General features: G+C 36.0%; 1 protein-coding gene across 1 annotated transcript in view; it reads left to right on the top strand.

Moving 5' to 3' along the window:
- The window catches only part of PTH2R (parathyroid hormone 2 receptor), a 108,070-nt gene that overhangs the window by 40,541 nt on the left and 40,969 nt on the right, over nt 1-26,560 (top strand). Inside the window, exons 3-7 of the mRNA XM_068543799.1 lie at nt 13,541-13,651; nt 13,761-13,882; nt 21,637-21,734; nt 25,013-25,202; nt 26,133-26,286. Coding sequence (XP_068399900.1) covers nt 13,541-13,651; nt 13,761-13,882; nt 21,637-21,734; nt 25,013-25,202; nt 26,133-26,286 — 675 coding nt within the window. The remainder of the gene's footprint in view (nt 1-13,540; nt 13,652-13,760; nt 13,883-21,636; nt 21,735-25,012; nt 25,203-26,132; nt 26,287-26,560) is intronic.

Here is a 26,560-nt window from a genome sequence, read left to right as displayed (position 1 = left end):
GTGTTTTTTGTTTCCATGCAAATTGTGAAATTTTTTGTTCTAGTTCTGTGAAAAATGCCAGTGGTAGTTGATAGGGATTGCACTGAATCTGTAGATTGCTTTGGGTAGTATAGTCATTTTCACAATGTTGATTCTTCCAGTCCAAGAACATGGTATATCTCTCTATCTATTTGTATCATCTTTAACTTCTTTCATCTGTGTCATAATTTTCTGCATACAGGTCTTTTGTCTCCTTAGGTAGGTTTATTCCTAGATATTTTATTCTTTTTGTTGCAATGGTAAATGGGAGTGTTTTCTTAATTTCACTTTCAGATTTTTCATCATTAGTGTATAGGAATGCAAGAGATTTCTGTGCATTAATATTGTATCCTGCTACTTTACCAAATTCATTGATTAGCTCTAGTAGTTTTCTCGTAGCATATTTAGGATTCTCTATGTATAGTATCATGTCATCTCCAAACAGTGACAGCTTTACTTCTTCCTTTCCAATTTGGATTCCTTTTATTTCTTTTTCTTCTCTGATTGCTGTGGCTAAAACTTCCAAAACTATGTTGAATAATAGTAGTGAGAGTGGGCAACCTTGTCTTGTTCCTGATCTTAGTGGAAATGGTTTCAGTTTTTCACCATTGAGGACGATGTTGGCTGTGGGTTTGTCATATATGGCCTTTATTATGTTGAGGAAAGTTCCCTCTATGCCTACTTTCTGGAGGGTTTTTATCATAAATGGGTGTTGAATTTTGTTGAAAGCTTTCTCTGCATCTATTGAGATGGTCATATGGCTTTCTCTTTCAATTTGTTAATATGGTGTATCACGTTGATTGATTTGCATATATTGCAGAATCCTTGCATTCCTGGATAAACCCCATTTGATCATAGTGTATGATCCTTTTAATGTGCTGTTGGATTCTGTTTGCTAGTATTTTGTTGAGGATTTTTGAATCTATGTTCATCAGTGATATTGGCCTGTAGTTTTCTTTCTTCGTGACATCTTTTTCTGGTTTTGGTATCAGAGTGATCGTGGCCTCATAGAATGAGTTTGGGAGTGTTCCTCCCTCTGCTATATTTTGGAAGAGTTTGAGAAGGATAGGTGTTAGCTCTTCTCTAAATGTTTGATAGAATTCGCCTGTGAAGCCATCTGGTCCTGGGCTTTTGTTTGTTGGAAGATTTTTAATAACAGTTTCAATTTCAGTGTTTGTGATTGGTCTGTTCATATTTTCTATTTCTTCCTGGTTCAGTCTCGGAAGGTTGTGCATTTGTACGAATTTGTCCATTTCTTCCAGGTTGTCCATTTTATTGGCATATAGTTGCTTGTAGTAATCTCTCATGATCCTTTGTATTTCTGCAGTGTCAGTTGTTACTTCTCCTTTTTCGTTTCTAATTCTATTGATTTGAGTCTTCTCCCTTGTTTTCTTGATAAGTTTGGCTAATGGTTTATCAATTTTGTTTATCTTCTCAAAGAACCAGCTTTTAGTTTTATTGATCTTTGCTACCGTTTCATTTCTTTTTCATTTATTTCTGATCTGATCTTTATGGTTTATTTCCCTCAGCTAACTTTGGGATTTTTTTGTTCTTCTTTCTTTAATTGCTTTAGGTGTAAGGTTAGGTTGTTTATTTGAGATGTTTCCTGTTTCTTAAGGTAGGCTTGTGTAACTATAAACTTCTCTCTTAGAACTGCTTTTGCTGCATCCCATAGGTTTTGGGTCATTGTGTTTTCATTGTCATTTGTTTCTAGGTACTTTTTGACTTCCTCTTTGATTTCTTCAGTGATCTCTTGGTTATTAAGTAGTGTATTGTTTAGCCTCCATGTGTTTGTATTTCTTACGGATTTTTTCCTGTAATTGATATCTAGTCTCATAGCATTGTGGTTGGAAAAGATACTTGATACGATTTCAATTTTCTTAAATTTACCAAGGCTTGATTTGTGATGCAAGATATGATCTATCCTGGAGAATGTTCCATGAGCACTTGAGAAGAATGTGTGTTCTGTTTTTTTTGGATGGAATGTCCTATAAATATCAATTAAGTCCATCTTGTTTAATGTTTCATTTAAAGCTTGTGTTTCCTGATTTATTTTCATTTTGGATGATGTGTCCATTGGTGAAAGTGGGTTGTTACAGTCCCCTCCTATGATTGTGTTACTGTCGATTTCCCCTTTTATGGCTGGTAGTATTTGCCTTATATATTGAGGTGCTCCTATGTTGGGTGCATAAATATTTATAATTTTTATATCTTCTTCTTGGATTGATCCCTTGATCATTATGTAGTGTCCTTCTTTGTCTTTTGTAATACTCTTTGCTTTAATGTCTATTTTGTCTGATATGAGAATTGCTACTCCAACTTTCTTTTGATTTCCATTTGCATGGATTATCTTTTTCCATCCCCTCACTTTCTGTCTGTATGTGTCCCTAGGTCTGAAGTGGGTCTCCTGTAGACAGCATATATACGGGTCTTGTTTTTGTATCCATTCAGCCAGTCTATGTGTTTTGGTTGGAGCTTAATCCATTTGCATTTAAGGTGATTATCAATATGTATGTTCCTATTACCATTTTCTTAATTGTTTTGGGTTTGTTATTGTAGGTCCTTTCCTCCTCTTGTGTTTCCTGCCTAGAGAAGTTCCTTTAGCATTTGTTGTAAAGCTAGTTTGGTGGTGCTGAATTCTCTTACCTTTTGCTTGTGTGTAAAGCTTTTAATTTCTCCATCAAATCTGAATGAGATTCTTGCTGGGTACAGTAATCTTGGTTGTAGGTTTTTCTTCTTCATCACTTTAAATATGTCCTGCCACTCCCTTCTGGCTTGCAGAGTTTCTGCTGAAAGATCATCTGTTAACCTTATGGGGATTCCCTTATGTGTTATTTGTTGTTTTTCCCTTGCTGCTTTTAATATTTGTTCTTTGTATTTAAGTTTTGACAGTTTGATTAATACGTGTCTTGGCGTGTTTCTCCTTGGATTTATCCTGTATGGGACTCTCTGTGCTTCCTGGACTTGATTAACTATTTCCTTTCCCATGTTAGGGAAATTTTCAACTATAATCTCTTCAAATATTTTCTCAGTCCCTTTCTTTTTCTCTTCTTCTTCTGGGAACCCTATAATTCGAATGTTGGTGTGTTTAATTTTGTCCCAGAGGTCTCTGACCTCAATTGAGACTGTCCTCAATTCTTTTCATTCTTTTTTCTTTACTCTGCTCTGCAGTAGTTATTTCCACTATTTTATCTTCCAGGTCACTTATCTATTCTTATGCCTCAGTTTTTCTGCTATTGATCCCTTCTAGAGAATTTTTAATTTTATTTATTGTGTTGTTCATCACTGTTTGTTTGCTCTTTAGTTCTTCTAGGTCCTTGTTAAACGTTTCTTGTATTTTCTCCCTTCTATTTCCAAGATTTTGGATCACCTTTACTATGATTATTCTGAATTCTTTTTCATGTAGACTGCCTATTTGCTCTTCATTTGTTAGGTCTGTTGGGTTTTTACCTTGCTCCTTCATCTGCTGTGTGTTTCTCTGTGTTCTCATTTTTCTTAACTTTCTGTGTTTTGGGTCTCCTTTTTGCAGGCTGCAGGTTCGTAGTTTCCATTGTTTTTGGTGTCTGTCCCCAGTGGCTAAGGTTGGTTCAGTGGGTTGTGTAGGCTTCCTGGTGGAGGGGACTAGTGCCTATGTTCTGGTGGATGAGGCTGGATCTTGTCTTTCTGGTGGGCAGGTCCACTTCTGGTGGTGTGTTTTTGGGTGTCTGTTGCCTTATTATGATTTTAGGCAGCCTCTGTGCTAATGGATGCAGTTGTGTTCCTGTCTTGCTAGTTGTTTGGCATAGGGTGTCCTGCAGGGTCGCTTGCTGGTTGTTGAGTGGAGCTGGGTCTTGGCATTGAGATGGAGATCTCTGGGAGATTTTTGCCACTTTGATATTATGTGGAGCTGGGAGTTCTCTTTTGTAGCAGTGTCCTGAACTTGGCTCTCCCACCTCAGTGGCACAGCCATGATGCCTGGCTGGAGCACCAAGAGCCTGTCCTCCACACGGCTCAGAATAAAAGGGAGAAAAAAAAGAAAGAAAGAAAGAAAGAAGATAAAATAAAGTAAAATAATGTTATTAAAATAAAAATAAAAAATAATTATTAAGAAAAAAAATTTTTTAAGTAAAAAGAAGAAAAAAATAAAACGGACAGACAGAACCCTAGGACAAATGGTAAAAGCAAAGCTATACAGACAAAATCACACAGAAGCATACACATACACACTCACAAAAAGAGAAAAAGGGAAAAAAAATATATATCATTGCTTCCAAAGTCCACCTCCTCAATTCGGGATGATTCGTTGTGTATTCAGGTATTCCACAGATGCAGGGTACATCAAGTTGATTGTGGAGATTTAATCCGCTGCTCCTGAGGCTGCTAGGAGAAATTTCCCTTTCTCTTCTTTGTTCGCACAGCTCCCGGGGTTCAGAGTTGGATTTGGACCCACCTCTGCGTGTAGGTCGCCTGAGGGCGTCTGTTCTTCTTCGCTCACACAGGACGGGGTTAAAGGAGCCGCTGATTTGGGGGCTCTGGCTCACTCAGGCCGGGGGGAGGGAGGGGTACGGGTGCGGGGTGAGCCTGTGGCGGCAGAGGCCAGCGTGACGTTGCAGCAGCCTGAGGCGTGCCATGCGTTCTCCCGGGGAAGTTGTCCCTGGATCACAGGACCCTGGCAGTGGCGGGCTGCACAGGCTCCTGGGAGTGGTGGTGTGGATAGTGACCTGTGCTTGCTCACAGGCTTCTTGGTGGCGGCAGCAGCAGCCTTAGCGTCTTATGCCCGTCTCTGGGGTCCGCGCTGATAGCTGCGGCTCGCGCCCGTCTCTGGAGCTCCTTTAAGCGGCGCTCTGAATCCCCTCTCCTCGCGCACCAGGAAACAAAGAGGCAAGAAAAAGTCTCTTGCCTCTTAGGGAGGTCCAGACTTTTTCCCGGACTCCCTCCCGGCTAGCCGCGGCGCAGTAGCCCCCTTCAGGCTGTGTTCACGCAGCCAACCCCAGTCCTCTGCCTGGGATCCGACCTCCGAAGCCTGAGCCTCAGCTCCCAGCCCCCGCTCGCCCCGGCGGGTGAGCAGACAAGCCTCTCGGGCTGGTGAGTGCTGGGTGACACCGATCCTCTGTGCGGGAATCTCTCCGCTTTGCCCTCCGCACCCCTGTGGCTGCGCTCTCCTCTGTGGCCTCGAAGCTTCTCCCCTCCACCACCCGCAGTCTCCACCCATGAAGGGCCTTCCTAGTGTGTGGAAACCTTTCCTCCTTCACAGCTCCCTCCCACTGGTGCAGGGACCGTCCCTATTCTTTTGTCTCTGTTTTTTCTTTTTTCTTTTGCCCTACCCAGGTACATGGGGAGTTTCTTGCCTTTTGGGAGGTCTGAGGTGTTCTGCCATTGCTCAGTACGTGTTCTGTAGTGGTCGTTCCGCATGTAGATGTGTTTCTGATGTATTTGTGTGGAGGAAGGTGATCTCCACGTCTTACTCTTACGCCATCTTGAAGCCGTTCCTGAGATACATCTTTTTAAAGATTTTCTTTACATTGGAATCTACTTATAGTGAATTCTCTCAGTTTTTGTTTGTCTGAAAAGGTATTTATTTCAGTCTCAATCTTCAGAGATACTTTTTCTGGACTTATGATCCTTGGATGAGAATTGTTTACTTTTAGCTCCTAAGGATATTGTTTTACTTTTCCACCCTGGCTTCCATTGTTGTTGCTGACAAATCAGTTCTCAGTCTTTGTTGGTGATTAGTTTTTCTCATTGGCTCCTTTTAAGAGTTTCTCTTTGATTTTGATGTTCTGCAGTTTCATTCTGTATCTAGGTATGAGTTCATTTGATTTCTGGAGTGTAAGGTTCTGTGTCTTTTTTCAGTGGTGAGAATGTTTTGCTATTTTGTCTTTGAAAATTTGCTCTCCCCCATTCTCCTATTCTCTCTTTCTGGAACTTTAAGTAGACAAGTATGGGAACTTCTCACATTACCCTTTGTATCTTTATGTCTTATATGATTTCCTTTTCTTTGTTTTTCTACTGCTGTTTTGTTAACTTCTGCAAATATATTTTCCAGTTCACCAACTCTTTATTCAGCTTTGTCTAATGGCTCTTTAATCCATCCATTAAGCTAATTTTGATTATTCTATTTTTCAGATTTTGGGATCTTCCTATTTAATTTTGATAGTTTCTTTATCTTAAGTATCATTTTAATCTCTTTTCTTTTTCCTTCTTAGACATATTCTGTATTCTGCATTTGATATTAAAATAACCACAGACTTTGCTTGTCAATACTGACTACCACACTAGGGGGCTTATTTCCTTGTGTGTCTAATGATTTATGATAAAGAACTTATAAGGTACTCATGTAATGTGCATTCTTCCAAAATTTCTGTTTTCTGCAAGGTGCCTAGTGGAACTATTGATCTAGTTCCACTTTAAACTAAGACCACATATTAGACCACACATGAATGTGAGCTTGTGGTTAGAAATTGTCAGAGAAGAATCTTTTTCTCCGTTGTTTCCTAGTCCAACTCTAAATGCAGCCAGGAGTGAAACAAGCCAATCTCTTTCTGAAAGATACTTTTGTTCCTTGTTCACTCACTAAGGGCTTCATATTTTGGGGATCCTGACCTTATACAGGAGTTTCCAGTCCAGTTTCCCACTTCATCAGGTCTCAGACTCATCTTTTGTTACCAGAATACAATCAAAATCCAAGGTCTTAGCCAATAAGTCAGTAGAGGCCTCTAACGTAAGCCCCAAATGCAGTGCCTACTGATCCTATGGAATAATTTCTGGTCTCAGATTTATTCCTTTAATGTGTAGCCAGCTAAGCCATGTTTTAACAAAGAAGGTTTTTATATTAATTCAGCCTTTGTAGGTGTCTTATACTAGGAAAGAGTTCTCTGAATGGCTAGACTAATAATGTCAGGAAAGGGAATCACTTACGTTACCTTTAAAGAACACTGACCCTGATATCTCAAACATGTAGGTCTACTAACAAAGAGCAACACTGTCATGAAGGAATTTATAAAGATTGTTATCTAAGAGGGCTAAATGAACTATTTTCTATGAAGTCTCATGAAATTTTGAGCTGGAAGATATCTTAGAGACTATCTAGTCCAACATTATCATCTTTATTGTCCCTTTAACAGTTCAACAAAGATGTTATGTGCCTACAGTGTGGTGCTTCTGTAGTAAGCACTGGAAAAAATGAATCAAAGTCTGTCCTTACCCCATGGAAATGATGATCTAATAAGGGAAGTAGACACCTTTCAGATGGTGTATAAGTGTAACAACAGAGGTATCACAACTATGGAACCACTGAAAAAGCATCTTAATTCATCAGGGAGGAATCAGAGAAAGCTTTCTGGGCGAGCAATGTTGAAATTAAAGGAGTAGGATTTAGATGTGTACAGGAGGAAGTAAAAAGACATTCCAGGCAGAGGGAATAGGGTCGGCAAAGACAAGCAACTGGGAATCAGTCACACCCTCAAGAGTTAAAAATAGTAAAAGATCTGGATGTAAACTTATGTAACATCTAAAATTTGTGATGGTGCAACTCATGTGAAATGTGTAGATGAATAAATATTAAAAGAGAAAAGGCACTTTCTTTGAGATCTTTCTCCATACAATAGGATAGAATTAAATCTGGTTGAACTTTGGTCTCCCTTTCAATGAAAAATGTCTATATATGTAAATTGACTCAGCATTTCTTCACTTTACAAGTGTGAAAAGATAAATGACATTTTGAATTCACTAGTTAATTTAAGAAGTTTTCATTTTAAAATTCTCCTAAAATTGAGGGATGCATATCAGAATATTTAGGAGTGAGCTGTTATGCTGCCTGCAACTTACTTTAAAATACCATAGCATTCATTTAGATGAAATAAATATGGTAAAATATTACCAACTGTAAATTCTAGATTGTGGGTATATAATATCCTCTGTTTTATTTCTGAAAAAAATTTTATAATAAAAATAAAATATAATTTTTCTTCTTGTCTATGAAAGAAAGAAAAGAAAACGTAAATGCAAATACCTCGTTATACAACTATTTAGGTATTTAAGAACAAAACCCAAAATATTAATGATCCCAGTTTTATTTCACAATTGTATGGTTGTATTATGTTATGGGTAACTGTAGAACCGAAAAGAGTCAAAGTTATATTCTCCAAATTTTAGATTGCTCTGTGTAAATATCATGGTTTGACAAGTTTCACTAATGATCAGTTTGTCCTGGCACACACAAAAGATTACAGGGAGTGTAATTAATGGTGTTAATTTATAAAGGGAGTTTGGTGACTCATTAGGCAATTAATTAGTTTCTTGCTAAATAATGAAAGTATTTACTTGCATAGAATGTGAAATGATGATCAAAGAGAAGATGTTATTTAAGATCTCTGTATTAGGTGTATGAGGGCATGGCTTTCCCAATCTTTTCAACCTTTTGTGAATATTGATTATTCTCTTTGTCAAAGAGCCACCAGAGAGATGATTACAATCTATGGAAACATTATTCTGGGGGAGTGTTGATTTTCTGAATTTTGAAATACGTCTGTGTGTGTATGTGTGTGGGATGGTATCTTTTTCTTTTTTAAAGGACATGTTATTCTATTTTTAAAAACTTTTTAAAATTGAAGTATAGTTAACTTACAATGTTGTGTTAGTTTCAAGTATACAGCAAAGTGATTCAGTTTTATATATATCTATGTTATATATGTTATTTCCGTTATAGGTTATTACAAGATATTGAGTATAGTTTCCTGTGCTCTACAGTAGGTCCTTGTTGTTTACCTATTTTATATATAGTAGTATGTATATGTTAATCCTAAACTCCTAATTTATCTCCCCCCCCCCACCTCACTATCCCCTTTGATAACCAATAAGCTCCTTTGGTAACCAATAAGCTTGTTTTCTATGTCTGTGGGTCTATTTCTGTTTTGTAAATAAGTTCATTTGTATCATCTTTTTAGATTCCACATATAAGTGATATCATATGATACTTGTCTTTCTCTGTCAGACTTTCTTCACTAAGTATGATAATCTCTAGGTCCATCCATGTTGCTGAAAATGGCATTGTTTTATTCTTTTTTATTGCTGAGTAATATTACATTGTATATATATACCACATCTTCTTTATCCATTCCTCTGTCGATGGACATTTAGGTTGCTTCCATGTCTTGGCTATTGTAAATAGTGCTGCAATGAACAATGGGATGCATGCATCCAGTAGTGGGATTGCTGGATCATATGGTAGTTCTATTTTTAGTTTTTTAAGGAACCTCCATACTGTTCTCCATAGTGGCTGCACCAATTTACATTCCCACCAACAGTGCAAGAGGGTTCCCTTTTCTCCACACCCTCTCCAGCATTTATTATTTGTAGACTTTTTGATAGCCATTCTGATAGGTGTGAGGTGATACCTAATTGTGGTTTTGATTTGCATTTCTCTAATAATTAGTGATATTGAGCATCTTTTCCTGTGCTTGTTGGCCATCTGTATATCTTCTTTGGAGAAATATCTATCTAAGTCTTATGCCCATTTTTTGATTGGGTTGTTTGTTTTTTTAGATATTGAGCTGTATGTATATTTGGACTGGTATATTTTAGGGAACAAAAATACAATTCCTTTTAAAGCGTAAGGAAAATATCAGCAGTGTTCTTTATTGCAGTTTAAAAACTACATAATTATAGAATGAACTGATCATTGGCTTTTAGACTTCTGTGAAGACCTTAGTCCATCACATGATCAACTCTTGTCAGAAAATCTCATGTGACGTTGCAGCATACATTTTAGAGGGACAACTAGTTACAAGAACACGGGAATATATGTCTGGATCCATTTTATGTAGATTGCACCATAGATACTGTATCTGGTAAAGGATTGGATCCAGATAAATAAGGATGCATGACTTATTAAAGATAAAATGAATGGATGGGAAGCCATATGGAATGCTATCAAGACGTAGAAGAGTATCTAGTACAAAGTTTATGGAAGAGATTGATTCATTATACTCTGTTTAAACAAGAAGGAAGATAAACACACAAAAAGCAGGTCATGGTGGAAAGAAGCAGGTGAAGCCGTATACCAGAAACAGGAGCCAGTGTAATGAGTTCCTGGGTTACTTGCAATATGCAAAGCCCAGGCTTTTATTATGAGAGCAAAGTGAGGCTGTTTCCAAGAAAACATTCTCTTCTATGAGAACAATGTGGGTGAAGGAAGATATTTTCTTTTTCTTATTGCTTCAGCAATTCACAAAGCAAATCAAGTACTTGTTTCCATGTGATATGGTGGACACTAGCAAGTTAATTTCAGGTTTATGCTGAATTCTTTTCTGTAGAAATTGGTGTTGGCATGAGGTTCTATCATGCTGACTATTCAAAACTGAACAACTCGACATAATGAATGTTAGCTATAACAAAAATCCTCAGCTACAGTTAGTGTAATTGGTAACTAAAAAATTGAGAGAGCTGCAATGGTACTTGTGGTAGCAGAATAATGTCCCCTCAAAGATGTCCAAACCCTAATATCTGGTGTTCTGCCTGTGTATGTTATGTTACAGGGCAAAAGGCATTGCAGATGGAATTAAGGTTGTGGGCCTTGAAATAGGAAGATTATTCTGGATTATTTGGACAGGACTAATGTAATCACATGGGTTCTTAAAAGTGAAAGAGGAAGGCGGAATAGTCAGTAATGGAAAAAAAGAATGGAGGAGAGACTTGAAATGTGAGAAGGACTTGACCTCCCTTGCTGACTTTGAAGATGGAGGAAGGGGGCCATGAGCCAAGGAATGCAAGTGGCTTTCAGAAGTTGGGAATAGCCCTCAGCTGACAGCCAGGAAGGAGATGGGAACCTCAGTCTTATCACTACAAAGAAGTAAATTCTACCAACAACTGGAATGAGTAAGGAAATGGATTTTCCCCCAGAGCCTCAGAAAGCATCACAGTGCTGCCCAGCCCTTGATTCAACCTTGTGAATCTATAAGCAGAGGTCTGGCTGAGCTCACCGGACTTCTGACCTACAGAAATAGTGAGATAATAAATTTGGGGTATTTGAAGCTGCTAAGTTTGTGCTAATTTGTTATGGAAGCAATGGAAAAAATGAATACAGCACTCATTAAAAATAGTCTCTTTTGGGTAAGTTGAAATATGACATGGCTGATAGGCTCTCTTCTTGAAAGTTTCATACACAACTAATGGAGGGGAGTCCTGAAAAACACAGAGTGACAAACGCATGAAACAAAACAGGAGAAAATATTTGCAAAGGAACCAACTGACAAAGGATTAATCTCCAAAATATACAAATAGTTCATGCAGCTCAATACCAAAAAAACACAAACAACCCAATCAAAAAATGGGTGGAAGACCTAAATAGACATTTCTCCAAAGAAGACATACAGATGGCCAAGAGGCACATGAAAAGGTGCTCAACATCACTAATCATTAGAGAAATGCAAATCAAAACTACAATGAGGTATCACCTCACACTGGTCAGAATGGCCATCATCAAAAAATCTACAAACAATAAATGCTGGAGAGGGTGTGGAGAAAAGGGAACCCTCTTGCACTGTTGGTGGGAATGTAAATTGATGCAGCCACTATGGAGAACAGTATGGAGGTTCCTTAAAAAACGAAAAATAGAATTACCATATGACCCAGCAATCCCCCTCCTGGGCATATACTGAGAGAAAACCATAATTGAAAAGAGTCATGTACCACAATGTTCATTGCAGCACTGTTTACAATAGCCAGGACATGGAAGCAACCTAAATGTCCATCAACAAAGGAATGGATAAAGAAGATGTTGTACATTATATACAATGGGATATTACTCAGCCATAAAAAGGAATGAAAGTGGGCCATTTGTAGAGATGTGGATGGACCTAGAGACTGTCATACAGAGTGAAGTAAGCCAGAAAGAGAAAAATAAATACCATATATTAATACATATATGTGGAATCTAGAAAAATGATATAGATGATCTTATTTGCAAAGCAGAAATAGAGGCACAGACGTAGAGAACAAACGTATGGATACCAAGGGGGAAGCGGGGGTGGGATGAATTGGGAGATTGGGATTGACATATATACACTATTGATACTATGTATAAAATAGATAACTAATAAGAACCTAAGTATAACACAGGGAACTCTACTCAGTGCTCTGTGGTGACCTAAATGGGAATGAAATCCAAAAAAGAGGGGATATATGTATATGTACAGCTGATTCACTTTGCTGTACAGTAGAAGCTGTCACAGCATTGTAAAGCAACTATATTCCAATAAAAATTAATTTTAAAAAACAGACAAAATTCCTCACCCTCAAGCTCCTTAAATCCTATGGTTTAAGAAAATGATAATAAAATAACACTTAATAGTGGAAGGTGATGAGAGCTCAAGTGAAAAATATAGTAGGAAAGGGGATAAGGAGTATGGGTTGGGGTAGGTGAGTGGGGAATAAGCCAGGGGAGAGAGAAGATCCTGAGGGGCCATTAGGCCTTGGAAAGACTCGACTTCTGCTCAGAGTGAGATAGGAAGCCTTTGGAGGATTTTGGGCTATTGCGTGAAGAATAAATGAGAGGATAGCAAGAATGGAATTAAGAAGACCAATTGGGGGCCATTGCAATAATTTAGTCTGGAGATGTGGTGACTTGGACCAGAGGTGTGGCAGTGGATGTTGTGAGAAGTAATAGGGTTCTGGATTCAACTCGAGGAGAGTAGAGTTTCTGAGAATTTTGTTTAAGATGAGTGTTAGACTCAAAGAAATTACTAGTAATTGGTAAAAAGGCAAACCCAAATCTTGGAGCTTACCTGTGAAGGTCAATCTATTTCATGTGTCATATTTTTTAACAGTAATTTAAAAAAAAATCCAGGGTAAAAAATGTAGCTACAACTATGATAGACTTTTACTAACAGAAATTGTTCTTATCTCCCGATTCATCCCACCCTGCCCCCTTCCCCGCTTAGTATCCATACATTTGTTCTCTACATCTGTGTCTCTATTTCTGCTTTGCAAATAAGTTCATTTGTACCCTTTTTCTAGATTCCACATATAAGCGATATTATCTGATAGATAACTAATGAGAACCTACTGTACAGCACAGGGAACCCTACTCAGTGCTCTGTGGTGACCTAAATGGGAAGGAAGTCAAAAAAAGGGGGATATACATATATGTGTAGCTGATTCACTTTGCTGTACAGCAGAAACTAACACAACATTGTAAAGCAACTATACTCCAATAAAAATTAATAAAAAAGAAATTGTTCTCAATGAATTCTGATGTTTCTTATATATTAATTGCTATAACTCATATATACTGGAGTCACTAAAATATGTTTAGTTTATGCAAATCAAATATTCCTATCAATGGGCCTTTGATGAGGCTAGGTGGATGAGTTTTGGGGTATTTGCATCATATCTACCCCATTCTAGTTTCCAAAACTACCGATTTGTTTTACAGTGCCTGTGTTTTACATAGGCGGTGACCTGAAATTTTGTATTTTGAATGCATTCATTCTCTGGTTCTAACTGCATTTTTGTTTATTTGCTTTTTAATTTTTTTCCTTATCAGAGGGAAATTGTTTCCCAGAATGGGATGGACTCATCTGTTGGCCTAGAGGAACAGTGGGGAAAATGTTGGCTGTCCCATGCCCACCTTATATTTATGACTTCAATCATAAAGGTACTGAATTTTTCTGAAATGATTAATTTGGAATAGAAATTTTTTTTTTTTTTATAATGGACTCTACAAGGACTGAGCAATCTCAGTGTTTTTCTTCATGTCTTCACAGGAGTTGCTTTCCGACACTGTAACCCCAATGGAACATGGGATTTTATGCACAGTTTGAATAAAACATGGGCTAATTATTCAGACTGCCTTCGCTTTCTGCAGCCAGATATCAGCATAGGAAAGGTAATAGTATCTTTGTATTTGTGAACCCCTAAGGGAAAGCAAAAGGTTTTTATACAATTCTTGATTGTCAACCACTATTATAAAAATCCTTATATTATATGACACAAAGATCAAAAAAGATAAAAGCAAGTTTGGAATCTTTTCAGATACCTAGTTAAGGAAAGGTCTAGGATATGAAACATTTTTTTTTTTCCTATTTTAAGACGTTAGTATTTTATTTTATTTTTTAAAAATTAATTTTTATTGGAGTATGGTTGCTTTACAATGTTGTGTTAGTTTCTACTGTACAGCAAAGTGAATCAGCTATACATATACATATATCCCCTCTTTTTTGGATTTCCTTCCCATTTAGGTCACCACAGAGCATTGAGTAGAGTTCCCTGAGCTATACAGTAGGTTCTCATTCATTATCTATTTTAGGACCTGAAACATTTTGATATTTTCTTTAGGTTAGAGTGACCTGGCTGAGATATATGCATATATACTTATAAATATGTGTCTGTTGTATTATATTATGTTTACATTACACTGTATGATGCTACATTATTTATGTATAAAAATTCAAATTGGTAGTCCAGCAACATGATGCATGACTTTTTTCTTGGTTACCTATGAATGGCTACATCTCATCTCACTCTGTATTCCTGGAGGAGCTTTGTATTTTATAGATGTATTTTCCATATCATAAGATTTGCCAGCAGGTGATTTCATTAGTATATGAAAGATTAGAGTTTCAGAATTAAAGAGGAGCAAGGGGTGTCTTATAGGTCTTCTCACACAATACCTTAATTTTACACGTGTGAGTCAATTCAGAACCAAACGTTAAGTGTTGGTCAAAGAGACACAGCTGGATCATGGCAGGGTCAGTGCTGTTTCCGGTATGGTAATCATATGTAAATTTCAAAAACTTCTAGATAGTTACTTTTAGGTTATATGTGGTGGATTAAAAGTTATGCCTAAATTCCTATCACGCAGACCTCGTCGGTAAAATGCATGATGCTATAAGCATATGATGCTAGGAATGAACATGGTGAGTTGATGTATAAATGATTTTATGAGGATCCTGAGAACAGTCATAATACATAACTCTCCTAACATTAGACATTTTTCTTTATGCTTGATGATATTTATTTTTTGGTGGGGAAGGAGGGAGAGCAGTGGCAGAAGTGGTAAGTTGGAGTTTTCTTCGTTTGATTTCTTTTTTTTTGGCCGCGCTGAGCGGCATGTGGGATCTTAATTCCCTGACCAGGGGTCAAACCCACGCCCCCTGCATTGGAAGTGTGGAGTCTTACCCACTGGACTGCCAGGGAAGTCCCTGTTTGATTTTGCATTAATAGTCAGAACTTCCTTTCTTAACTTTTTTTTCTAACACAAAGCACTACCACCTTAATGACTCTTTAGTAAATTGCCAAAAGGCCTCAGTTTTGTATTCCATTGTTGACATGCTTCTTAGATAAAATTAGTCAATGTGAGGAGAAAATTATGTACTCTACAATGGAACCAAAGCCAACAATGAGTTAATATAAAATACTTCAAAATAATTTCAATTTCATTGATATAAATAAACGTTCACAATATTTAGTATACTCTGTTATGAATTTGTGCATTAAATGATGACAAGTGCAAGTCTTCACAGCTTTTAAATGACCATTAAATTATATCATGATTTTATTTACACTGAGTAATTCAGAGTATTACAGCCATTCTTTTTAATTACTATGTATTCCAAGGATCAAAATAGCTAAGGATGGTGAAATACCCAAAATATATACTATTTTATATAAACATGATTTAAAAGTTAACTGAAAAATTTGATTAATTTTGTTAGTGTAAGTAATTTTATCTCTTTAATCAAAAATATAAAGAGTGTTTTCTATTGTTTACAATCCTTAAGCAATAATTTGAGAAAACTTAAGAAATGTAAATATCCTTTAATAAGAAAACTGGATACCTTCTAAAGTTTTGATATAGTGTAGGGCAAAATGATATTACTTATGAGATATTAATTATTAGTGGTTATAATCAGAGTTTTTGTATAAAAAAGGTAAAAATGAAAAAGTGCATTTAGAATAAACGCCACATCTTTATAGGGGAAATAAGGTGAAGATTTTTAAAACATCTATTGTTTTGTTCTTTAAATAATTTCCATATCATTGACTTGACAAAATGAGCTAATTACTTTTAATAAAAAAAGCGAGGAAACTCTTATGATGGACCATGAGGTTGTTAAATTCTTTAGAGTATGATATTTTAAATAGTAGCATACTGTACAAATTACCATATATCTCATGTCTAAAGGCTATATGGACTTTTGGACAGCAATTTAACAATATATATTAAGAAATTTCAAGGGGGTCATATCCTTTGATCTTATAATTTTACTTCTAAGATTCAAGCATAAAGATTAGAAGTGGGGGGAACTGAATGGAATAATATTCATTGAACCGTTAATTATTATAGTGAATATTCTGAAGAATTTTAATTTCCAATGAAGAAATGGTTAAATAAGCTCAAAAATATATTTTGTGTAAAGAGTTTGTGGTCTTGGGAAATTCCTTTGTTATACAGTTACCCGGAAAAAAAAATCAGATAATAAACTTGTATATAAATTGGGAATACAAATATTCAAAACAGTAGGAAATGATACATAGAAATAGAGTGAAAAGAAATACATGAAATACAGTGTTTCTTTTTGCTTGGTGGGAATTAGGGAATTTTTTTCCTTCTCTTTTTTGTATTTTACACATTATCCAGATATTTTCTATAAAAAGTTTAACATTTTATTAAGAGAAAATAATATGTAATAAATGTTTTAAAACAGGAACAAGAGACAAAGTCAGGGTGTGGGAAGTTGCAACAATAAGAATAAGTTGAATAAGATGCAAAATTAATAATTTGTAAAAACCTATCAGTAAGCTGAGGGTGCCAAGAAATCTGAATGAACCTAATTGCAGAAGTGGGAAAGCCCTTCTTATGAGAGAAAAGACCTATGGCTGCATTTATCCCTGGCCCTGCACCAGAAGAGGAGCAACCAGGCTATGGAAGGGGATAAAAAGAAAAGAACCAGACTTTTAAAACAGCATTTGTCAGACAAGGACTGGAATAAGGGCTTAGAATTCCAAGGAATGAACCCCAGTCACAGTGAGCTATTACCCATCAGCCAGTTCTTTCCCATAAGCCTTCACTGAGTGTCTGGAGCCAGTGTGCCAAAGGCTGGTGTGGAGCAGGTGGGCCACGAGAAATTTCCCAAGATGTGCGTAGGACCCTCACAGAATGAGAGGTAGCTGTTAGCTGAAGGCATGGGATGGAACAGAAGAGCTAAGAGACATCTCTTGGGGTATCTGCGGCTCTCTCTAAGTGCATGACTGCTGCAGCTCATAGACCAGGGGGAGGGCAGGAAAGCTGAGACAAACCCCAAGATGACAAATCTCACTAAGTGAAAGGCAGCAGCCTGACAAAATAGAGCTGAGAAGGATCTTTCCTAGGCACAGGAGGTCTTCATCCAAAGCAAGGCAGTGGCTAGCTGAGAACTGGAGCAGAGCAGCATAATGGAGTGACATCTTCTGAGATGCAGAAAGCCCAGGGCAGAGCTGGAGAGCAAAGTGAAATTTCCAGCAGCTCCAAAGCTGATGGATGGTTCAAAAAGCAGAAAGAGTCCTTCTGTGGCTTGGAAAACTGTCAGATGTACTAAAACCCATATACTGGCCACTAGAGGCTGCTGGTGATCAGATCCCACGGTCTGCTGAAGGAAAAGTCTCGAATCTGCTCTCAAAACCTAAAATCAGGATAAAAGGAATCATAAAAACAAAAACAAAACCAAAGCACTACAACAAACCCAATCCCAGTTTAAAAACAAAGTAATCCATCCTCCCAACCCAAGAAGCCTGGTAGAGGAAGAGGACTGCCCTTTTCAGGCTGTTAATATTACATACTCCAGTCCTTACTCTTCTTTTACCTACAATACCTGTAGTGTAATAAAAAATTACAAGGTAAGGACCCAAAATCTAGAGTAAAAACAAAAGCAGGAATGATCCAGATGTTGTAATTTGCAGATGAGGACTTGATAATAACAATTATAAATATGTTAGATGATTTAGTGAAAAAGCATAAAACAGATGGGAAAATCAGCAGAGAAATGAAAACTTAAAGAAAAAGGAAATTGTAAAATTGAAATATTCAATTAAAAAATGAAGAAGTTATTTGATATGCTCAACAGCAAACTGGACACAGCATGATAAAGATCAGTGAACCTAAAGAGAGGTCAGTAGAAATTATCCAACTGAAGCATTAGGAGAAAAAATAAATTTAAAAAACACAGAACCATCTGAGACTGTGAGATAATATGTAATTGTCTAAACATATGTGAAATTAGAGGTAAAGAGAGAGGGAAAGAATAGGACAAGATAAATATCTGAGAAGGCAATAGCCCATAATTTTCTAAAATGGATGAAATAAATCAATCCACAGGTTCCAGAGATTCAGCAAACCCTACGCAGGGTAAATAAAAAGAAAACCATACTTAGACACATCAAAGTTAAACTGCTGTGAATCAAAGTAAAAAGAAGATCTTAAAAGCAGTGAGAGAAAAAGGGCACATTATATTCAGGGGAGCAACAACTAAAAAGATGCTGTGTTTTAGTAATAAACAATGGAGGCCAGAATACAATGGAATGATATCTTTAAAGTGATAATATTCATTAAGACAGAGGCAAAATAATGATATTTTTCAGACAGAAAAAATCCAAGAGAGGTCATCTTCATCAGACTTTCAGTATAAGAAATGCTCAAAAAAATTCTCTAGGCAGGAGAGAAATATACCAGATGGAAGCATAGATTGTCAGAAAGGCATGAGGAGTACCAGAATAGGTGTATATGTGGATAAAAATGACAGACTAAAATAGTAAACAAAACTATATACCTATCCTTATTTATTGCTATGTTTATATCTGTCTTTATAATTTAATTCATTTAAAATCTGTTGACTGCTTAAAGCAAACATAATAGCCTCTTATTGGTGTTTATAAATTATGCAGAACAAAATCTAAAAGGGACAAAGGCTAGGGGAGCAAAATTGAGTACATGATTTTAAAGTTCTATTTATATGGTGAAATAGTTCAATATTACTTAAATGTAGGCTCTAATAAGTTCAGATGCATAACCAAGTCTCTATAGTAACTGCTAAAAAATAATGTAATTTCTGGGAATTCCCTGGCGTTCCAGTGGTTAGGACTCCAAACTTTCATTGCCAAGGGCCAGGGTTCAACCCCTGGTCAGGGAACTAAGATCCCTTAAGCTGCCCCCCACCCCAGAACAAAACAAGACAAACCCACATATGAAATACTAAGAAATACTTGATTGACTTCCCCATCCCCTACCCCCCAATCAAAGGTAAGGAAGTAGGTACAGAGGAAAAAAGAAAAGATAGGACATTTAGAATGCAAATACCTATATGTTAGATTTAAACCCAGCCATAGCAATGATTGTATTCAAGGTAAGTGAACTAAACATTTCGCTTAAAAGGCAGAGGTTGTCAGAATGGATAATAAAAGTATGACTCAGTAGATTGCTGTCTTTGAGAAATGTGCTCTAAATATAAAGATACAGATAAGTGTAATTACCAAGATGGAGGGACATTTCAAATTATAAAGAATCAATTTACCAAGAGGAAATAATCCCTAAATATACATGCATTTAGGAGCTTCAAATTACATGAAGCAAAATTTGTCAGAGCTAAAGGGAGAAATAACCAAATTCCAGCATGTTGACATTTTAAAGAATGCCATTTTCTTAGTAATTGATAGAACAATTGGACAAAACCTTCTATAGAATATATTTCAAACAATTTGAATAAGTTGACATTTATAGAATAGTATACACAATAACTGCAAAATTTACATTCTTTTAAAGTACTCACCAAAGTTTTCTCAAGATAGAGCATATGCTGGGCTATAAAACAAGTTTCAATAAATCTCAAGATTAAAATCTGATGAAGTATGTTCTCTGACCACAAAAGGATTAATTGAAAATAAGTTAAAATATGTATACAATTCATAAATAGTTGGAAATTATGTGACCAATGCCAAAAGTTTGAACTGAATATATATGAAAGCTCAATATATATAAAAAATTGTGGGAAACAGTGAAAGCAGAGTGTAGAGAAAGATTTATACTTTTCAATGTTTAATTAGAATAGAAGAAAGGTGAAAATTCAATGATCAAATCTTCCACATCAAGCTATATAATATAATACCGAGAACCACCACCGAAAGCACTATACAAAAATATAAGTCAAAATGGAATTCTACAAAATGTTCAAGTAACCAGGGGTGGCAGGAAAAGCAAAACACAGAAATGAAAAACATAACAGAAGATAAAAATATAAAACGATGGACTTAGCCTTAACATATCAATATTATATTAAAAGCAAATGGTCTTAACATACCAATTAACAGAGATTGAAAGAGTCTGTAAAAAACATGACCCAACTTTGTATGTTATCTACAAAGTTTGAAACTCATTTCAAATATGATATATGTAAGTTACATGCATACCATGCAGTACTATGCGGAAATAAAAAAGAACAAACTTGGTATGTGTAACAACTTGAATGGATCTTGAGGTTATTACTCTGAGTGAAAAAAACCAATCTCAAAGATCATGTTCTGTATGATTTCATTTCTATAACATTTACGAAATGACAAAATTATAGAGATAGAAAACAGATTAATGTTTGGCAGGTGATAAGGATGGTGGAGAGGAACAGGGTAGGTATGACTGTGAAGGAAACAGCACAAGGAACATCTTTGTGGTGATGGAATAGTTCTGTATCTTGATTGCAGAGGAGGTTACAAAATTTTTCATATGTAATAAAATGACACAAAACTGTAAACACATGAATTGCACCAATGCCAAATTCCTGGTTTGATATTTTAGTGAACTTATGTAAGATGTAAGCATTGGAGGATACTGCGTGAAGGGTACATAGGACTCTTTTTACTATCTTTTCCACTTCTTTTGAATCTAGAGTTATTTTAAAATACAAAAAAAAAAAAAAAAAGAATGAGTCATTGATTCATGCAACAATATCAGTGAATATCAAAACAGTATATTGACAAAAAGAGTATATACTATATAATTCCAAGAAGTATAAGAACAGTTGAGAAATATATGAAGTACATGAACAGATAAAGCCAATTTGTGGTGACAGAAATTGGAACAGTAGTTACCTGGGGGTGGATGGTGGGTGGATTTTTGACTAGCAAGCAGCACAACGAACTTGGTTTGTCAAAACCCATCAAACTGCTCATTTTAAATCTGCACATTTTGTTTCATGTAAACTACAGCTCAATAAAAAAGCTAAAGAAAACTAGAACTAATATTCCAAAAGTGACATATTTTTTTTTACCAGTTTTAAAATAGTCTGTAACATGTGTTTTATTTACTCCAAATATCACATGTTAGATATACAGTTCCAATTAGTTAAAATGAACACTGTAAAAATACATGAAGTAAATTTTGTAACATTGAATTTGGCCTCACTTAAGCAAGAAGAAATGCCAAATATTTTAATTATATCTTTAACCCTGACTTGAATTTAGGGAGTAAAAGGAAGACCAGAAAAATAACCTGTATATTATACGAATGTGGTCACACGTTGCCTATCTTTAAAGAGGTTAAAAGCACGATTTTTAAGTTTATCTACATCAAATTATTTGTTCAAACCTGCTTTTCTGATTAAATCTGTTGCCCTCCAGCAAGAATTCTTTGAACGCCTCTATGTCATGTACACTATTGGTTACTCTGTCTCCTTTGGATCTCTGGCCGTGGCTATTCTCATCATTGGTTACTTCAGGTGAGTGATTCCCAATCACTTTCTCCATGAAGGGGCAGTTCTGTTTCTTATTCATCAAAGACACAGACCTCTCATAATCTGTGTGCCTCCAAATACTTTTCCCAAACACAAGTTTCTGAATTCAGCCTAGTGTAAAATTATTTGACTTTGACAATTTATTTTTGATGAAAAATTCAGGGTTCTTCTTTGTTGTTTGTTTGTTTAAAAACTTAAAGGATCAAAGCAGTATGAAACCATTAAGCCAATAGATCTGCATTGTAGTATATTTTTGCAAAGTGACGCAGACTATTGTCAAGTGAGTTACAAAAATTTTCACTCATGATGTAAAGACTTATTTCACTTTTCCCAAGTGATTTTGGTGCCATGGGACAGAAATTCGTTTTAAATAATCTCTAATTGATTTGATATCATATATAAAGAAATACTATATATTGCTTTTGCTGCGGTTTAATTTTTAACCACTTAAACTTTTGTCTAATTCAATTCAACTTCATCTAAATCAACACAGAATTTTGAACGCCCATATGGAGATAAAACAGTGAACTATGTGTATTAGGCTGATGCTTGCAGCTCGTTTGTGACACAAATAGCTGAGAAAACAATGAGTTTACAGTTTGAGAAGTGCTGTGATTCAGGTGGCTTATAGTGATTTGGGAGGACAGAGGAGGGATAAGAGAGAAGACTTCCCAAATGAAGTGACATCTCAAATGACACATGAGTATACACAAAATTTAACCAAAAGAGGAGACTGAGGAGAGAGTTCCAAACCTGTTTAGATCAAGAAAAAGCATGGAATATCTGAGAATTGAGAATTTTGCTGTAGGCAGGTGATGGACACTGAGGCTAGAGGTAAGCAGGGTTGGGAATGTATTGAGACCTGTATATGGAATCTGAACTTCACCCTAAGAGCCAGTGAGGAGCCATGAAGGATTTTAAGCACAGGAGTGACATGGAATGTGCATTGTCAGGTGGAGTGTGAACTGGTGGTAGGAAGCCCATTTGGAAGATGCTAGTAGAGTCATCAGGACAAGAAAATGGTGGCCTGGCCTAGGGCAGTGGCCTTGGGGATTGGATAGAAATGGACAGTTTTGAGATATATTAAATTAAGATTGTACAATTGAAAAAATTTAGTGCTAAATTATATGCAGGAAAAGAAGGAGTGAGGTTAGATGATACATTAGAAAATAGAAATAGAGGATTTAGAAATTAACAGAAACTATATCTAAAAGAAAAATTTTATATTTTGTTTCCTATTATCTTACAATCCTCTCTTCCTTGAAACTTCTCATACCTATTTCCTAGTTTACTTTTCTCCTCTGATTTATAACTGTCTAATGTATTATCTGATGTTTTACTTATTTATCTTTTTATTTTTTGTCTCTCCCTCTAGAATGTAAAGCCACACAAGAGTAGGCATTTATTTTTTTCTGTTTGCTCATTGCTGCACTCTCAGTAGTACTTGATATGTCCTGGTGCTCAGTAAATATTTGTTGAATTAATAAATAATGACTAGTTGTAATATTCCAACCACTTCCAACAGTTTCTCATATAGTAGTGGTATAGTGGTGTAGTTTATATTTCCAAAGCTTTTGCTTTATTGATTTACTAGTCCATTGGTTCAACAAGCATTTTTCTCTATCATGTGATAGTCCCTTTTTGGTATTGATGGAGGCCAAGTTAAGATATGTTGAAGACCAGAAAAGTAGTATATACACCATTGAGAGAAACTGACACATTAGATGATTATCAATTAAAATATTATTAGTACTGTAATGCAGGTTTCATAAAGGGCTTTGGGAATACTAAGGAACTAGTCTAAAACTAACAAGATAAGGGAGAGATTTCCCAGAACAACTGGTGTGTGAGCTGATACTGAATGATGAGAAGGAATTTGGCATATTCCAAATGATGGGAACAGAATGTGCAAAGGTCAGAGGCACAAAGGAGCAGAGTATATGCAGGGAATATAGAAGGGTCCCATATGAATGCAGCATTTGATGCATAGGGGGGAGTGGCCATATGGGAATGGCCGGGGAGAAACTAGATTTTGTGGCATTAGGTTTTACAGACTCTTGTCAAGGGCTTTGAATTTTGTCTTATAAGGTAGTGTACAGGGAGCCAATGAAGTTTTTAAGTAGAAGGGTAACATGATCACATTTGTGGGGTTGTAGAGGGGTTCCTCAGAATAGCCTCGTGAAGTTGGCTTGGCAGGGATGATCTCATTTGAGAGACAAGAAGCTGAAGCTCAGTGTTCAAAGTCACAAGGTCATAGGTGGTCCAGCTGGAAACAGAACCTTCATCTTCTGACTTGGATCCAGAGTTCATTCCATTACATCAAACTTAGCTGTGGTTGTTCAGAATAATAGATAGATATTTATGAGAATAAAAGTTACGTGAAATTTCAGGAGGATACAAATGACTAAGTAATAATTCCTCAGTTTACATAATAGTTTATCAGAGTATTTAACAGTAGATTCTTTCTATATTATGAAATATAAAAATATATTACTGGATTAAAACATTTCTTCTTTTTCTTCTGGATTAAAACATTTCTTACTTCCTTATACTTGAGTACTTTGTCTTTTCAGGGAGAGACGTAGTATCAGTGTGTTCATTGTACACGAAAGCTCAGCTCTTTTCATAGTCAAACAATGGTAGAGCTGGGCCTTTTGACCAGATTATACATCCCTTTTCCTGGTGTTTTTGATTTAATCAAACTTAAAAGAAATCTTTTTTTTTTGGAGTTACCTTTCTGTACTAGTTGATGCTGCTATATCTACTCCTGAGTATGTTACTGACTTAACTTGTGTCTAAGATCCTTTTATAATTCCAAAGCTTTTTATATTAAAGGAAGCTTGTTTTCTCTCTAACATTCCTAGGAAATAAAACTGTGTAAGTCTATCAAAATATCTTACTTTTTCTTATAGAGAATATATTGAAAATGTGAACATTCCAGTTTTAATAAGGCTTATCCCTGTTCAAGGTAGTTCTCCATCAATTATTTATTACCTTAATATATAGTATAATGTAATGCTATAGTATAATGGAGCATAATATTTAACACTGCATAATCTGGATAACCATGGTAGCCGATCAGGATAAATTTGAAATTAATTCTCAAAAAGCTACATTTTAGTTCTTGACCCCAATTGTTTCTGTCTTTGTTCAGGTTTATTATATTTCTTCTTTTCTGGGAGGAGTTTGAGCTCATTTATGTATTTTCTTTCTCCATTTCTAATTTTATTCAAATCTAAATACTGAATATTTTCTCTCCATAGACGATTGCATTGTACTAGGAACTATATCCACATGCACTTATTTGTGTCCTTCATGCTGAGAGCTGCAAGCATCTTTGTCAAGGACAGAGTGGTCCATGCTCACATAGGAGTAAAGGAGCTGCAGTCCCTGATAATGCAAGATGACCTACAAAGTTCCATAGAAGTGCCTCCTGTGGATAAATCACAATATGTAAGTGTTTTCACCATGAGCCCTTGCATGGCTCACCACTTTCAAAAGTAAAAAGTCCACCTGCAAGACCAGGAGCTTGGGATTTAAAAACCCAGGGCATTTAGTTCCTTTACTGTAGACTCAAAGACTTGTTCCCAAATAAGATTCCATGGTACTTGATTCTGCTCTTAAATGTCCTGTTGTTATTTAGTAAGTAGAATCACCCAATAATTCAGTTAATGAGACGCATTATCACCATTGAAGCAATATATCTGGAAATTAAGTAGAATAGATTGATTGTATTGATGGTGTGAATTAACGCTGTCGGTATCTTTGCCCTTCGCCCTGCAGTTCATTGTTGTCTCTGCTGATTCTAATTCTGGATTGGCTTTGTGACTTTTTAAATGAACTAGAATGAAGTAGGTGTGATGGTGTGTCAGTTGAGGGTAGACCTCTATGAGTGAGCCTAGCCAAGATTAGCTGAGCTTTGCCCAAATCAGCAGAATCATCTAGCCAATCCATAGATTCATAAGACATATTAAATGTTTATCATTTTAAGCCATTAATTTTTGGGGCATACAAAAGACCATAATAAAATAAATTTATGGTAGAATGATGGATAATTTTTCCTCTTTATGCTTTTCTTTATTTTCCTAATTTTCTCTGATGATCAAGTATTTTTATAAACAAGAAGACTTAAGGAAAAGTGATTTCTTATAACTTCTAAAGGAATAAAAATCTTATTTTAAAAATAGAATCAAGCCAGCAGTCTTAGAAATGCTATGTTAAAATAACTTTGTTCTGGTCTCTTTCAAAAGTCTTGGCCTTCCCAGGTACAAGAGATATTAGATTATAAAAAAGAAATGTAGGAACTGCTTTTTAGTGGTCTAATGTTGGAACAAGTACGATTAGGAATTCTAATATGGTGCAATGTTGGTTTATTTGTAACAGATTGGGTGCAAGATTGCAGTTGTGATGTTTATTTACTTCTTGGCTACAAACTACTATTGGATCTTGGTGGAAGGCCTCTATCTGCATAGTTTAATCTTTGTGGCGTTCTTTTCGGACACCAAGTACCTGTGGGGCTTCACCTTGATAGGCTGGGGTAAGGCATTTCTGTCTCCTTTCCTTTTCAACTGGATTATGGATTGTAGGGCTTTCTGTCTTGCCTGTCATTAGCATTCTTTCTGTCATTTTCCTGAAATAATCCCTCCCTATACTATCTTTATCCTTTCTTTCTCTTTAATTATTTATTCAGGAAATTTATTAAGATCAAGTCTATAATCCTCCCAGCGGTAACAAACTTTTCACTTTTAACTTAGGGTTAGTGTTCTTAGGCCAGATTCTTGAAAGGATTCTTTGGGGGAAATGCCTTGTTA

Source organism: Eschrichtius robustus, chromosome 5 (genome assembly GCF_028021215.1).
Source record: "Eschrichtius robustus isolate mEscRob2 chromosome 5, mEscRob2.pri, whole genome shotgun sequence".
Classification (NCBI taxonomy): Eukaryota; Metazoa; Chordata; class Mammalia; order Artiodactyla; family Eschrichtiidae; genus Eschrichtius; species Eschrichtius robustus.
Note: the sequence above shows the minus strand (reverse complement) of the source record. Positions and strands in the feature narration are given on the sequence as shown.